The 14339-nt window shown below is 39.5% G+C and overlaps 1 protein-coding gene across 2 annotated transcripts; it reads right to left on the bottom strand.

The window, feature by feature from the left end:
* Positions 1-482: 482 nt before the first annotated feature.
* Positions 483-5462, bottom strand: LOC146441322 (putative G-protein coupled receptor 141). Of its 2 annotated transcripts, none has more exons than XM_085051439.1 (2): positions 4950-5462; positions 483-3176 (listed from the first exon to the last, which is right to left on the bottom strand). In XM_085051439.1, the coding sequence occupies exon 2, from the start codon at positions 3147-3149 to the stop codon at positions 2286-2288; it is 864 nt and encodes a 287-aa protein (XP_084907565.1). In that variant the 5' UTR covers positions 3150-3176; positions 4950-5462; the 3' UTR covers positions 483-2285. The 2 variants fall into 2 exon arrangements, with proteins under 2 accessions (XP_084907565.1, XP_084907564.1); XM_085051438.1 differs by lacking the exon at positions 4950-5462 and adding an exon at positions 4403-4606.
* Between the last annotated feature and the right edge of the window lie 8877 nt (positions 5463-14339).

Raw genomic sequence — 14339 nt, 5'->3', positions numbered from 1 at the left:
GTGCTCTGTGCAGTCTCATGGCAGCTAGGCAAGGCAAGCAGAGCAGACCCAGTGCCAGCCAGCAGCCAGTGGCTACCACACAGCTCTAAGGGGCAACACAGCTTCAGCATCACACCAGGAAGGCAAGCAGGTAGGTCAGGGTTATTTCAGCAAGGTACACAACCAGGCACAGGTGAAAAATGTCAGGCAATAGTAAAGGCAAGACAATCTAGGCATGATTTGTTACCATGGCTGAGGACATGCATGTAATTTTCCTCTTTCTCCCCTAGACTTGCACACAGTTATGATGGACTGATCAGCAGAGTCACAAGTGATGTCAAATGATTCTAATCTTCGCCAGGTAGGTCACCTTGAAAATATTGGCCAGTGGGAAAAGGCAGTGACATAGGACACTTCTTCAAGGAACAGATTTTTTATTTAGCCCCAGGAGTACAGTAAGGGCAAAACAGTGTACTTGTTGTACCACCTGCAGCTTTGCCAGTTTTTCTAAGGGCTTTGGTAGATCCAACTTTAAAATCTGTCACTTTGCACTTCATCTCTGTCATACTGAACTCTAGGTCTACGTGCTGCCTTTGAAAATCATGGGCTGATCAATCTATTGTTTGAACAGAAGTGTACCTGTTAACTCCAGTGGAAGCCATAAGACCAGGGTTTTCAAATTTTGGCACTTGATGCTGGACCCTGGACACCTCACATATTTTAAAAGAGGCAGAAAGGATCCTGAAACCATCCGGAGTTTTCAACAAAGGCAAAAACATTTATTCAGGATTGAGAGAGTAGGTGTCAGTTCTTTCATTCAAAGAAATGTCATCAATCTGGGGTATCAGTAGCATTACTTTTTAAGTGTACTTTATAATCCTCCCAAATCAAGCTTTAATCTGTTTGAATCCAATGATCATAGCACTTTCTGTAGCAAAGATTGCCAGAATAAAAATGATGGGAACTTATAGGGGTAGGAAGGAGGAAGTGTAGCCTTGTGTGACTCCTAGGAGTTTGTGGCGGGAGAAATCTGGCCTCAAGCTGCTGGCATGCAGCAAACAACAGTGGGGCCTGCAGCAGAAGGGTTAGAGACCTTCTGCACAGAGCAGAACAGGAAGAATGAATCATTAGAAAGAACTTTTAAACCATGAAGATAAAACAGAGGTTCCCAGAATGGATGTGATTCCCAAAGAATATAATCTATCTAATGGAGAAAAGATATACTTCAGAACAAGTTTGTATACACATACATGAGCATATGCTGAACTGATTAAACACTGTTCATTAAGTTTATTCTTGTTCTGTTTTGTTACATGTGGAAATGGAAAAAATATGGCATCTGATAATAAATCAACAGACAACTGAAAGTGACCAAACATCAAAGGCTTTTGAACGCTGATAAAATATTTCCCTGTCCTGGAGAGTGTCTGATCCTTCCCCTCAATTGAATTCCAGATCCAGTTATAGAACGACAGCAACTTTTTTGGCTACAATGGACCTAAGAGATAACAACCACAGATTCAGTCCTGATAGAAGAGTGACATAAGGCAGAATTTTTTAACCCTATGGTCTGTTCTGCTCTCATTCACTCTAAATATATAATTATCACAATTCAGTGAACTGCTTGTGTATTTGGAATGACAAAAGTAATGGTAAAGTTGTGATAATGATTAGTTTTCATATGATTTAATTTAATATATAATTTGTATAAATTATACAAAGGGAGGTTGGACCAGATGACCCACTGTGGTCCCTTCCAACCTGACCCATCCTTGAATTTCTGTGAATGTTTCTCATTTGAATAGAGTTTATGCCCTTGCTGTCTAAAATCATCAGTACAAATATCCTAGTAAAGGAATTTCTTTCTTCTACCTCTTCCCTTTGGCATCACAATTGCTAGAAGAAGTTGTTAGATCTTCAGAGCAGACAATTTATTGTCCACAGTGGGTTGTGGTTACTTTGTGGACACATTGAGGAAAAAGAAATACAAAGGAATGGATACATGTGCTGTAATTTCTAGAGAAGGACAGCTGAGGAAAATCTTAATGAAGCTTCAGGACATGACTTTTAGGTCAAGACTAGAGTGAGATTCATGGGTGCATCTGCCTTCTAGAGGGAAAATAAAAGACATTAGCTTGTGAAAGGGGAACCTTACTGGTCTGCAAAAGCCAAATAATGCTGTAGACCTACAGAGACATGCCAAAAACTCACCAGTCTTCCTAGCTCAGGAAAATCCCAACACAGTTTTAATTCTGTCAAAAGCCAGCATTGACAAGTGGCAGCTGGATTTCCTGGTAGTTCACAGTTCAGTGAGCTATTCCTGCTATGAAGCACAGCATATCCAAGCAGCACATTGTTGTTAAAGCTAAAAAAACCTCGTTGTATAGCAGTAGTTTATGGTCTCCATCAGAGCGGTAGTTTTGGATATAATATACTCTGAATACATGATGAGGCACGAAGAAGACTAATGTTACCAAGATGAAGAAGAAACTCTTTGCCTGAGCCCTGAATTCCACATGAGAGTTAACATCAGGCCAGTATTTCACAGCCACTCTATAGATCACAGTCAGCTGGATTATGGTGAGCACAGCACACACTGCCACCAAAATCCCAATCAGGCAGTAGTTAGCAATCACCATGTGAGCCTCTTGTATCTCCCTGTGGAACTGGAAGCACTCCGAGGAGTTGTATGTCTTCGAGGTGCCGTAGTACGAGAGAAGAACAGGAGTGATGACCAGCGCTCCCAGCAGCCAGACAGCTCCGACGCAGGTTGTGGTGTAGCACTTGCGGAGCTCCAGGCGGAGCAGGCGGGCTACAATGATGGCCACGTAAAAGGCGAAGGTGGCGTACATGTGCAGGTAGATGATGGCGCTCGCCAGCCTGCACGCGAACCTCCCGAATTTCCACTCCCCCAAAATGTAGTAGCTGAGGCGGAAGGGGATGCTGAGGAGCATGAAGGTGTGCAGCACTAGGAGGCTGATGATGATGATGGTCATCACAGATTGTGATCTCCTTTGAAACAACTGTTGGGACATCATGATGACCCCGAGGGTGCCACCAGCCAGGTTGGTGATGTACAGGGCTATCAGAACAGTGTGGAGCTTCTCTGAGAAGTCCAGCAGTGTGTCATTGGAGGAATGGTTCTGTTGGGTTATACAGCTGTTGAGCATCCTCGTAAGTTCCTCTTCTGAAGGTTACTGAGGAGGAAAAATAGGAGTGACATGTTTCCTTTGCTACTTCCTTTATTGTTAACTGGAATGTCATGGATTCATAAACAGACACTGTACTGAACTGTACCATTCATTAAATTATGTTATCCCATGTAGCGTACAACCTTCTAATTGTTGTCATACTGATGCCTTAGGATTTTAACTTCTATATTTTTCCATGTACCTGTAATCCTGTAATTCTTTTAGTGTATAACTCTAGACCCCATATAGGGTGCTAAACCACTGTTCACTCATTTTTAGACAAACTAATTCCTCTCTAGGCTGGAAACTCAAGGACACCTTACTGTCTCAGACCCCTCAGTGAAATGCGGGGAGCAAACTTGGAGAAGCTGACTTTGTTATCTGAAGCTGTAATTGGAGGATTAACCACTGATATGCAAATAGACAAACTTATACAGTATGAAAAACCCACGACCTATTGTCCATTTTGGGTATAGCCCCTGGGAGGGCTGTGACGGCCCTAAATATACCTGAAAGCCCTTCAACAAATATAATTGCTTTTCCCTCTGTTAACTTTGTCTAGCTTCTCTTTTAGGTAAGCCCATTCAGGCATCAATACTACATATGACAGCAATAATTCATGCCTCTCTGTGTTAAAACATGTTTTACATAATTATGAATGAGATTTTGGTTTGCTGAACTGCATTCTAGGATTTTATTTTCAGTTATTTGCCTCTAGATTCAGCCATTTGAAATAGCAAAGACACTGTTTTTAAATTGTGCAAGTTTTATCTACACTCATGTTATAAAGCTAAAATTGAAGATGGGAAAGAACTGAAATGCAAAGATATTGTACCTATCATGTAGGTTCACCTGATTGCCTTTTTTAACATCTTGCTGGATGGGTACAGAATACTCTTAAGGTAGCAACAGTTTGTTTCTGGATACATGGTGTAAATTGAAAATAAAGTTCTTCCAATGAAAATTCAATCTCTTCTTGCTTCATCTGCAAGTATTTTTGCTTCAGAATTTGACCTGAGCTACTCTACTATGAAAAGTGAAGAAAACCTAAAAATTAATTTAGGAATGATCTTCTGAAAGATATAATTCTTTTGGCACATGTTGAACATGGCCACATACAGCTGCACTCTTCTTTAGACTTAAAACATGAACTTGCATACAGATTTCTGTACAAGTACACAGGGATAGCATGTGGGGTAGATACTTGCTTTGCTAATGAAATTTTTCCTTACCTTAAAAAGAGATTTGAAAGAACAAAGTAAGAGCTGAAAAATTATCTCTCAAAAAAGCAGTGTCTTCTCTCTCTGATTCCTTTGAAGGTTGAAATCAGCAAACTTGTTTTAAGCGGCAATTCTTAATTCTTTGCGCTCATCTGTAAAGCGAGAGACTGCAACTGAAAAACATCTTCAGAGAAACTTCTTATTTATGAAGCATCAGGCAAAACACCTTTAGACAGCCAAAATTAATATAAACCTTTCTGTTCACCTCCTTTTAAAATTCATGACCTTAGTTGCATTTAAATGATTAAAATTGTATACCTGCCTAATATCCCCAAGACAAGCACAAGAAAGCTCCCAGAAACTTTGCTATACCAAAAGTTTTACAAACCAATTCATTTTCTAGCCTATAGTGTTAATACTTCAAGGTGGTTTTGAGAATGTACAAGTTTTAGTTGTTCTAAACAGCATAATTACGGTTTCATGCCAACATTTTATAACACTTAGAAATATATTAGAATTTTTTTCACTATTTAGAGCAATAAAATATTTGAATTTTTACCTTATAATCTCTTCTTTTTGTGACCTCACCCTGAAATGTGTCATTTCATGCAGCTGTATCATGTGTCATATATAAGCAGAGTGGAAAAAACAGCCTTTGGTGCTGCTGTTTGACCAAGCACTACTGAGGGTTTTCTCAGCCCACACACAGGAAGGAACAAGCCTTTCATTTTGCTTCACTGAGATAGCAATCTCATACGTGAAAGGCCTAATGTTCTTTTCATCATGAAGAGAGAACCACTGGAGAAGTTGCTGAGGTGTCAGAGACCATCATTGTGCTGGGACATGTAGAACATACCCATAAATCTAGACAGGAGTACCTCTGACCACAATTTGGTCAGTCTTAAAGCACAGACGGGCAGTGATTCCCTGGGCCATACAACTACCACCAGTTACTGGGTTTTGCTACTAAATAAGTGAAAAGTGCCACTGATCAAGGAAAGAAATGTGTACCTGAGCAAAGGATTTTTTCCTTATACATGCACTTTCCCCCTGAACTTGTTTTATGTTTAATAATTAAACTTAATGTTCCAGAATAACAAAGTGTTTAGCAGAGTTAACAGGGAATTTCACTCTAATATGATTTTGGAATTTCAAGAGTTCAGAGATTACTCACTGTTTAAATATTATAAGTAAAATAAGTTGCAGACGTATAAGAAAAGCAGCTTAGGAGTTCCTGCTGTTAAAAAAAAAGAAATAAAGAAGCCAGTGAGCCTTGAATATTATGCCTGAACCACAGGAATGAATGCTAACCCCAAACCATATCATTAGTATATGACAACTCACTAAAAAGTGAAAGACTTTGAGTTACATCTCTTGTAGAGACATTGAAAAGCAGTTTCTTGACCAAAAATTAAACATAAAAATGTTAGTCCAGTTTATTTTTCAACTACAGTTCTAGAGTTCAATGGAAGTATTCCCTACCCAAACAGGATCAGTAACACATAAGATTTTGTGAGCAATAACATAACAATATTCCAGTAGGGTTGAACTAGCATTGCTCCTTCCATCATTCAGCCACCTGCTGCTGTGGATGAGAGGATGGTTCCCTCTGAGAGGTGTCTCTCCTATTAAGAACAGTGTTAGGAAGAACTAGATGTGAAAGAGCTCATAGAACCAAACAAATACAAACACTCTAAAAATAAAAAGTCAGAAAGAGAAACAAGAAAGTCTGTGAGGGTGATCAAGAAGGTGGAAACAGCAGTCTGTGAGGCACTCTTGGGATAAACTCTGGAAGCTTTGAGAGAGAAGTTGCCTTTTCATCCCAACCAGGATTCAGAACAGCAGAGATACACATTTTGGATGCTGCATATGCTTGTGGGCTTGGGGAAAAGAAATGTGCAATTATTCCATCAGAGCACTGACAGAGAACAGCTACTGGCATAATGGTACTCACCAGCTGTGGTCCAGCATCACTTAGTCCCACAGAAGGACAGTCTGCTGCCTGACACTGGAGTGATGGTGGTTGGATGTCAAAATGATCAGAAATGCACGGGGAGGTAGAGAACAGCATGGGTGTTCAGACACTGATGATTTCCATGGGTTAGGATGATCATGAAACTACAGCCACAGCCTCTGGTGAAGCAGGGAAATGCCTGCTGCCTTGTCCATGGAGCTTAAGGGAATCCACAAGCCTTGAATCACCAAGCAATAAATCAGAAGAGACCTGACAGAATTGCATTCCTCAAGTAGTTGCTTGAGGAATGTAACAGCCAGACAGAGCTGAATCAGACTCTGAGATCAAGATCTTGGTACACTCTGTTACCTTCTTGAGTCCAGTCTGAGCTCTTTGGATGTAAAGTGAGGCCAAAACTCAGCAAAGATCTTCCATAGATAATTCTCTTGTCACCTTGGGGACAGTGCTGTTGGATGGCACCAAAACAGCTGGAGTTCAGAAACTGAACTTCTCCATTGATGTTTTTATACTTCTCAGTCTCTTTTTCCTTGGAACATTCCTTGAAGCTTGAACATTCCTTGAAGTATGTTAATGCTGTTCAGTGTGCTAACATTGTATCTTCATGTTCTTCTGTTAAATAAATTATAGTCACTCAACTCAGCCCTGTAATCAAAGTGTTAGGTTTTAGGTTAGTTTGCTATTTGAGTACAAGAGGAAATTAAGTCAGCACATATCTTGCCTTGACCAGTGGTGAGAATAAAGATTGAAGGAGAAATGCATCTATACACAGCAGAGATCCAGGTTAAGACTAGACCTACAAAGGTATTTTAAGGAAGGAAGGAACTGGGCATGCCTGATTCAGCACTGGGTTAAACAGAAGATGAAGAGTGAAGGTTGCGATTGCTGAAAAGGGAAAATGAAACAGATGAAGAAGAAGCAGTTGAGAGAAGAGAAACAAGGCCTGTTAGATGTTCAGAGATGAGATTAGTCTCTGTGGAAGTGTCACTGCTAGTGCCCAGGCATGGGTGTAGCAGACTTCCTTTAAGCAGGGACTAGATCCACAGTAGAATTCTAACTTCTTCATTTCATTTCTGCATGATCTCCTCTGCTTCCTGTGTCAGTTTACAAAAATATTATCTTTTCTAATATAATAGCAACCAAGGTTTCACATGTGATTTCAAGAGCTCCTTTCTGTCTTGGAACAGCTGTATAACTGCCCTGCCTTTTGTGGCAGGATAGATTTTCTGCTTTAGCTACTTCTATCTGAGGGTCACAACTGCTGATAATTTAAATGATTTATTAATATTAATCCCCTATTGCTAAATGCTTACAAGAACTGAGCTACACATAGGTCATAAACAATGGTAAGATAGGGAATACCTGTGTTATGCTTTAACATACTGTTTTTTCTGGGATTGCAGATGAAATCACAATTCTTGCTGTTTCATTCCTACCTTGTCAGACATGAGTCACAGGCACTGGATAGTGAAAAAAATCATACTCTATGGTTAGGGAACGTATGGGATAAACCCTTTAATTTGCCCATCCCACCCACCCATGCCTAGTGAAGAATTTACTAACTTCAGCCAGTAAATGGTCAACAAGTTTAGCAGAAATTTTCAGATTCTTGGACTAATCTTCTAATTACTTGATTGCAGATTTAGTGAGAGGTTTCTTAGGCTTTGTAAGGATAGAAGAGGATATCTAGCTTCTCTGTTTATTAAAAATCATAAAATATAGTTGTCTTAGTTATACCTATTTAATATGCCTCAAAAGGAGACATTATGTTTTTTGTAAATAGAAGTAATATATAACAGATCGAAGTGGAGGAATTTGGCAGAGTATGTTACAGGCAGGCTATGATTTACCTTTTAAAGCAAAGTTATTATTTATTTGGTTTGGTGCAAAGAGGTGAGATTTATTGTTATAAACTCAGGAACTTGTCCTTGTTCTCCTGTGCTGGTACCAATTTAGTAGTAAGTTAGAAGATTTGTTAAATAGTTTTGTCCCGCTGTTTGGTCTATTTGCCCTCCAACACCTTTAGTGACAATTAGAGTTGTTGTTGCTTTAGTTTACTCCAGAAAATTGATATTACTGGATATAAAGCCATTGTACTCGGGAACAGCTGCAGAAAACCACATGTGAGTCAAGGAACCGGCCCAGACAGCATAAACACTTCCTTATCCAAATGCTTTCCTTTCTGCTTGACCATGCAAGTCTTTTTCAAACTTCCTATTGGTTCGTTCTCACAGCCTTTCTCAGAAGTCTGTATTTCAAGGAATAGCCTCACGTAATGCTACTTCACCTCATTTCTTGTGTTCTGCTCGATAAATAAGGTCACAGCCACAGAGTCTGAATTCTTCTTTCCTGACACTTGAACACAGAATCAACAAGCCTTTTCAGGAATTAGATCCCTGAAACTAATTTTTGCTTGATGTAGAGTTGGGCAAGGCCTAATCTTTATTAAACTAAAAAGCAATTAGAAAGAAAGTACATAAACCAATTTACTCATGCAGGAAAGCATGATAGCCCTTTTCAGTGAGCTACAGGAAGCATGGAGGGTGCCCAAAACACAAAGGTGGTGCTTTCAAGGTGGGATAGAGAGGCTGGTTTTGGGATTGTTCTCCTTGTCAACTCCACTCTGGTGAGAACCAAGCTGGAATACTGCATCTAGTTCTGGGGCCTTGACATAAGAAGGATGTGAACATGCTGGAGCAAGTCTAGAGGAGGCCACAAAATGATCAGAGGGGTGGAGCACCTCTTCTGTGAAAACACACTGAGGAGGTTGGGGCTGTTCATCCTGGAGAAGGCTGTGGGGACACCTTAGAGCACTTTCCAGCACATAAAGGAGACCTACAGGAAAGATGGAGAGGGACTTTTTACAAGGACCTATAGGGGAAGGATAAAGATAATGGCTTTAAAGTGAAAGAGCAGAGATTTAGATTAGGAAGGAGGAAGAAATTCTTTACTGGGAGGATGGTGAGGCACTGAACGGGTTGCCCAGAGAAGCTGTGGATGTCCCATTCCTGGAGCTGTTCAAGGCTTTGATGGATGGCTCTTTGAGTAATGGTGGTGTAGAGGAAGGTGTCCCTGCTTAAGGCAGGGATGCTGAACTTGGTGATATTTGAGGTGCCTTCCAAACCAAGTTAGTCTGTGATTCTGTGACTGGGTTTTGAGTTTGGGTTGTTTTTGTAAATTCCCATTGATCCTAAACTCTCCGAGACCTTACAACAGTGTGTTTTGTGATCATGTTTCATAAAAATGAGTCTTATCTTTACTGAGGCAAGTTTCCCATTTTTCTGGAAGGAAAGCAAGTGCTCAAGTTCTGAATGGAGTTGCAGAGAGAGCACTAAAAGAGAGGGATGAGGATTCTGAATATGAAAAATGATTGATTTTGTCAGTAAATTAGCTTATAATTAGATGAGTCTTGTGTCTATCACCTCAATTTCATCAAAATACACATCAAAAAATGTCAGTTAATTGAAAAATAAGACAAAAGAGGATTTTTAACTATTGAGAATTTGAAGTATCATCTATCAGCTCCGGTGGAATGAAACCTGTGGGCAAATCAGAAAAAAAGAATTAACATTTATCCTTATGAGTGTTGGGTCGTAAGTAGTGGGAATGAATATCAAGAGTGTGAATTCTAAGATACGGAAATTAAATATATTAAATATCAGCACAAAACAGAAGATCTAGAGCACCTTCAAAAAATAGTGATATTTCATTCTGTTCTCAGTGGTAGAAAATTGACTGGTTGTGAAAGGAGAAGGTTTTTTAGCTCCCATCACTAAACAGAGAACTGAATACAAAAACCATGCTGCAAGGTATCAGACTTGTCTGATTTAATTTCCTGTGAGATATCCAAAGATGCCTAGAGAAGCAAAAGTGAGTTTGAAATTTGAGCATTTTGGCTAGTGGATGCCTCCACAGAGGTTGCTTCCTTTAAGCTCCTGGAAGAACAGATAGGGTTAATCCCACAAATAGAGGAAAGTCCAAAGCTGAGGCTGTTTGTGTGGTGGACAGAGTCCTGTATTTACAAAAACTGATGCTCTCACCTTCAGAATCCCTTGTCCATAGCATGGCCACCATTTGCAGAACAAAATACAGCAGAGAAAAAAAAGCAGCACTTAACAACAGAAGTGACTTTAAGCACTATGCAGACAGGAATAATCTTAAGTGTTTTAAAAATACATGTATTTAAAGTGTACTTCCTCCCAATCCCTGCCTTGAGAAATGTTCTGTTGACTCCTTCAGGGATGCCAGTAGCAGCCAGGACCGAACCTCTGTGGTGGCAAGTCCATCAGCCATGGTAAAACCAGGGGTTCCAGAAGAACAATGTAATTTCTGCTGTCTTCTTGATTGAAAATCTCTATGCTTCCTTTGTACACACTGTTTACAGAAATGAAATGCAATGAATGCCATGTGTGTCTGTTTATAGCCCACACTCTCAGCACATGGCAAAGAGAATATGTACAACCAATCAAAATGCTCTCATCCTAAAATGATCATGATTCTAAGTGCCATCAAACTGCTTACATAGATTCATTCAATAGCATTCACTATTTCTTTGTTTCCTCAGTTCAAGGATTTGAGCAATTACTGTGATTGTATGAATATTTCTACCCTAGATCATAGATGGGCCGTGCAGCTAATTAACATATTTTAAGCTAACTCTGTGAAAATGGAATGTATGATAGGTTCCAAATGAACAGTTTACCAGAGTCCTGTTGAACTTATCTTTCCATTATAACAAAAACAGATTGTAGAACAAAAGAATAGGATGGAGGGGAATATTTTAAATGGAATTATTAACTTAACCGCTTTTTTTTCAACTACCAGTAGTTCCTAGAAATGAGGGGTGGGAGAAGCCATTTATTTATTTATTTATTTATTCATTTATTTAACTTTAGACTGAAAGAGAGAAAAAATTACTTTAAGTATGATTAATGATAATTTGATCTAAAATGTAGATGAAAATCAGGAAGGCACTTTACCGGCACATTTCAAAGGTGTATAGATTTATGTCCTTCAATTGCATATTTTCCATGTACAAAATAGCAGAAATAATTGTAGTTGAAACAAGCATCTTTAAACACATTATATTTAGCTCTAAACCTAAAGGCCTAATTAATCTAAAAATTCAAAATTTGGTTCCTTTACGTCAGAAGATGTAAACTCTCAAAAATAAATCCAGGGATTAGGCTTCAGTTCAAAGGAGGACACTGAAAGGGCCAATTAATTATCTTCTTACTTTTTTTTTTCCACTAAGCATGGTTTTAGGCACTACTATCAAAACATTGTTAGCCAGCATCAACCACTTGCTACCTATAAGAAGCTAAAGATTAATTAATTCAAAAGAGGTTTTTTTGGATCCTCCTGATATTTCAAAATCCTCCTGATTAAAAAATGAATAAATAACAGGCTTTTCTTGTTTGAGCCTTAGGAATTTTTTTGCTTTACATGTTCAAATTTAACAATTTGGATAAAAATAAGATTGTATTAAAATCTAATTTTATTTTCAAAATGAAAGCTCTTTGGTACAACCTAAACCATGAGTTTAAGAAATTTTACAGTCTTTTAATTCTTCTTTAAAAATGTGGCTTAAATTTTGGCTGGCAGCTAAGCTAAGCCCTCACTCATTTCCTCCAGAGGGATGGGAAAGAGAATTGGAAAGGCAAAAGAAAGAAAAATATTGTGTCAAGATAGAGGCAGTTTAATAAGTGGAGGGATAAAGGGAAACATAAATTAAGCAATGTAAAAGCAATCATCACTCACCACCAGAAACTGATGCCCAACCAGTCTCTGAGCAACAGCTACTTTGGCAAAACTCCCCATTTCCAGTTTTACTGCTGAGTGTGTTGTCATATGGTATGGAATATCCTTTTGGACAGTTCAGGTCAGCTGTCCCAGCTACATCCCCTCCTCCCCTCTTGGTCACCTTCAGCCCATGAGGAGCAGACTCATAAAAGAGAGGTGTTGTCGCTATGAAAGTCTGGCTCAGGAAGGGCTAAACCACTGGTGCCTTATCAACATTGTTTTGCCACTAATCTAAAACACAGCACCATCTGGACAGCTTTGGAGGAAAATTGCTCCATCCCAGCCAGGGCCAGTACAGGAAGAGAAAAATATGACCGTGAAGAAAACTGTTTAAATATTCTGAATATGTAACAAAATATTAATAATTTCAAAATGAAAGCTTTTGCATGGAAAAATTTAAAAAAGTAAAATCATGAAGCTTTTTCTGGAATATGGATTAATCCAGGAAAATATCTTTTTAGGGTAAAACTCCTCTGAATGAACCAGTAACAATACTTAATATATAATACTTAATACTTAATACTTAAATACTTAATATTTTCCTAAAAATATATATGTCTCTGGCAGCAAAATTCTCACTTGGTAGAAGAAGACAGGGACAGAGTGGGGTATGTTAAAAAGGATTTGGTCACTGGAACATGGAGCATATTAAGTGAACAAGTGCCTCAGGTGTGAGGGTCAAACATGACACTGAAACAGTTCCAAAGAAGATCTGCCAGGAGAAACTGGCAGTCAGTTGAAAGAAAAGTTCCTCAGTGCTGTATCTGGTAATCCCTAGCATCCTCATCATGAACTGTGTAACAGGATAGAGCTTTGTGGATAATGCTGAGTGGGAGGAAGAAATAACATGCTGTAGGGCCAGGGCTGCTGCTCAGAGGCACCTCAGCAGGCTGGGGGAATGGTGGTCAGTCTCACCCCTGTTGTAATTTAGTTAATTGTGCCTTGGGGAAGCAAGATGTGTGACTCTTGGTAAAATATGTTTTGTAAATAAGAAGAAAGATAAGATTATGGGACCCCCTGTGTGTTGTTTGTCAGACCACTTTGTTCTTTCTTAATAAGGGCTTTTGGTACAAGCAATAAAGTTTGGATTATGAACACTTAGGGGAAGCAGAAGGGTGCCACTGGTCTCTTCTCTGTGGTGATCAGCGATAGGACCCAAGGCAATGACTTCCAGCTGTCAGAGGAAGTTTAAGTTGGAGATTAGGAAAAGGTTCTTCACCCACAGGATGGACAAACCCTGGAACAGACTTCTCAGGAGATGGTCATGGCCCTAAGGTTGCCAGAGCTCAGGAAGCATTTGGATAATGTTTTCAGGCACATGGTGTGATCCTTGGGGTTGTCCTGTGCAGGGCCAGGAGTTGGACTTTGGACCCTAGGGGTCCTTTTCAGCTGAGGATATTCTGTGACATGGCCTGAAGTCATGTCACAGGAGGTTTAGGTTGCATATTAGGAAAAGGTTCTTTACTCAGAGGGTGGTTGGGCACTGGAACAGGCTCCCCAGGGCAGTGGTCACAGCACCAAGCCTGACAGAGTTCAAGAAGTATTTGGACAATGCTTTCAAACACATGTTGGGACTCTTGGTGTGTCCTGTGTAGGGGCAGGAGTTGGAACTGATGATCCTTGTGGGTCCCTTCCACTCAAAATATTCTGTGATTCTGTGATTCTGTGATATCCATAACAATTTAAGAGTCGTGTAGCCGTGGGTCAGCAAAGGTGTTTGGCCCAGCAAAGGTGTTTGGATTCTCCATCCTTAAAGATTTTCAAAACACAGCTAGACTCAGTCCTAGGCAGCCTCATCTAGCTTTGAGTTTAGCCATGCTTCGAGCAGAGGATAGCACTTGATGATCTCAAGAGATCTCTTACTATTCATTTTTGGCTGTGATTTTAACTCATTTCAACACCCCAGAGGTGAATCTTCCTTCCACATTTTTACTTTGTGTTCACAAGTTTGTGAAGGTTCAAGTTACTAAATTTGGTTACTAAATGCAGTTACTAACTGGCAGCAATTACTAATGTGGAACATTGTGTAACACAAATTTAAGTTATCATTTGCTCCTACACACATCCTGACCTCCAGAACAAGATTTTGTCCTTGCTATCATTTTATCAGCTCAGGATTTTTCTGTTCCAGCAAAAATACCCCTTGACATTAAACTACATGAAACCACCTTGGTC

The sequence above is a fragment of the Lichenostomus cassidix genome, chromosome 2, assembly GCF_008360975.1.
Source record: "Lichenostomus cassidix isolate B80296 chromosome 2, HeHo_3.0, whole genome shotgun sequence".
NCBI lineage: Eukaryota > Metazoa > Chordata > Aves > Passeriformes > Meliphagidae > Lichenostomus > Lichenostomus cassidix.
The sequence above is the reverse complement of the archived record's forward strand: the minus strand, read 5'-3'. Positions and strand labels throughout refer to the sequence as shown.

Bases quoted from the DNA above. Each gene is read 5' to 3' on its own strand.
- LOC146441322 (XM_085051439.1), bottom strand. From the start codon at position 3,149: ATGCTCAACAGCTGTATAACCCAACAGAACCATTCCTCCAATGACACA.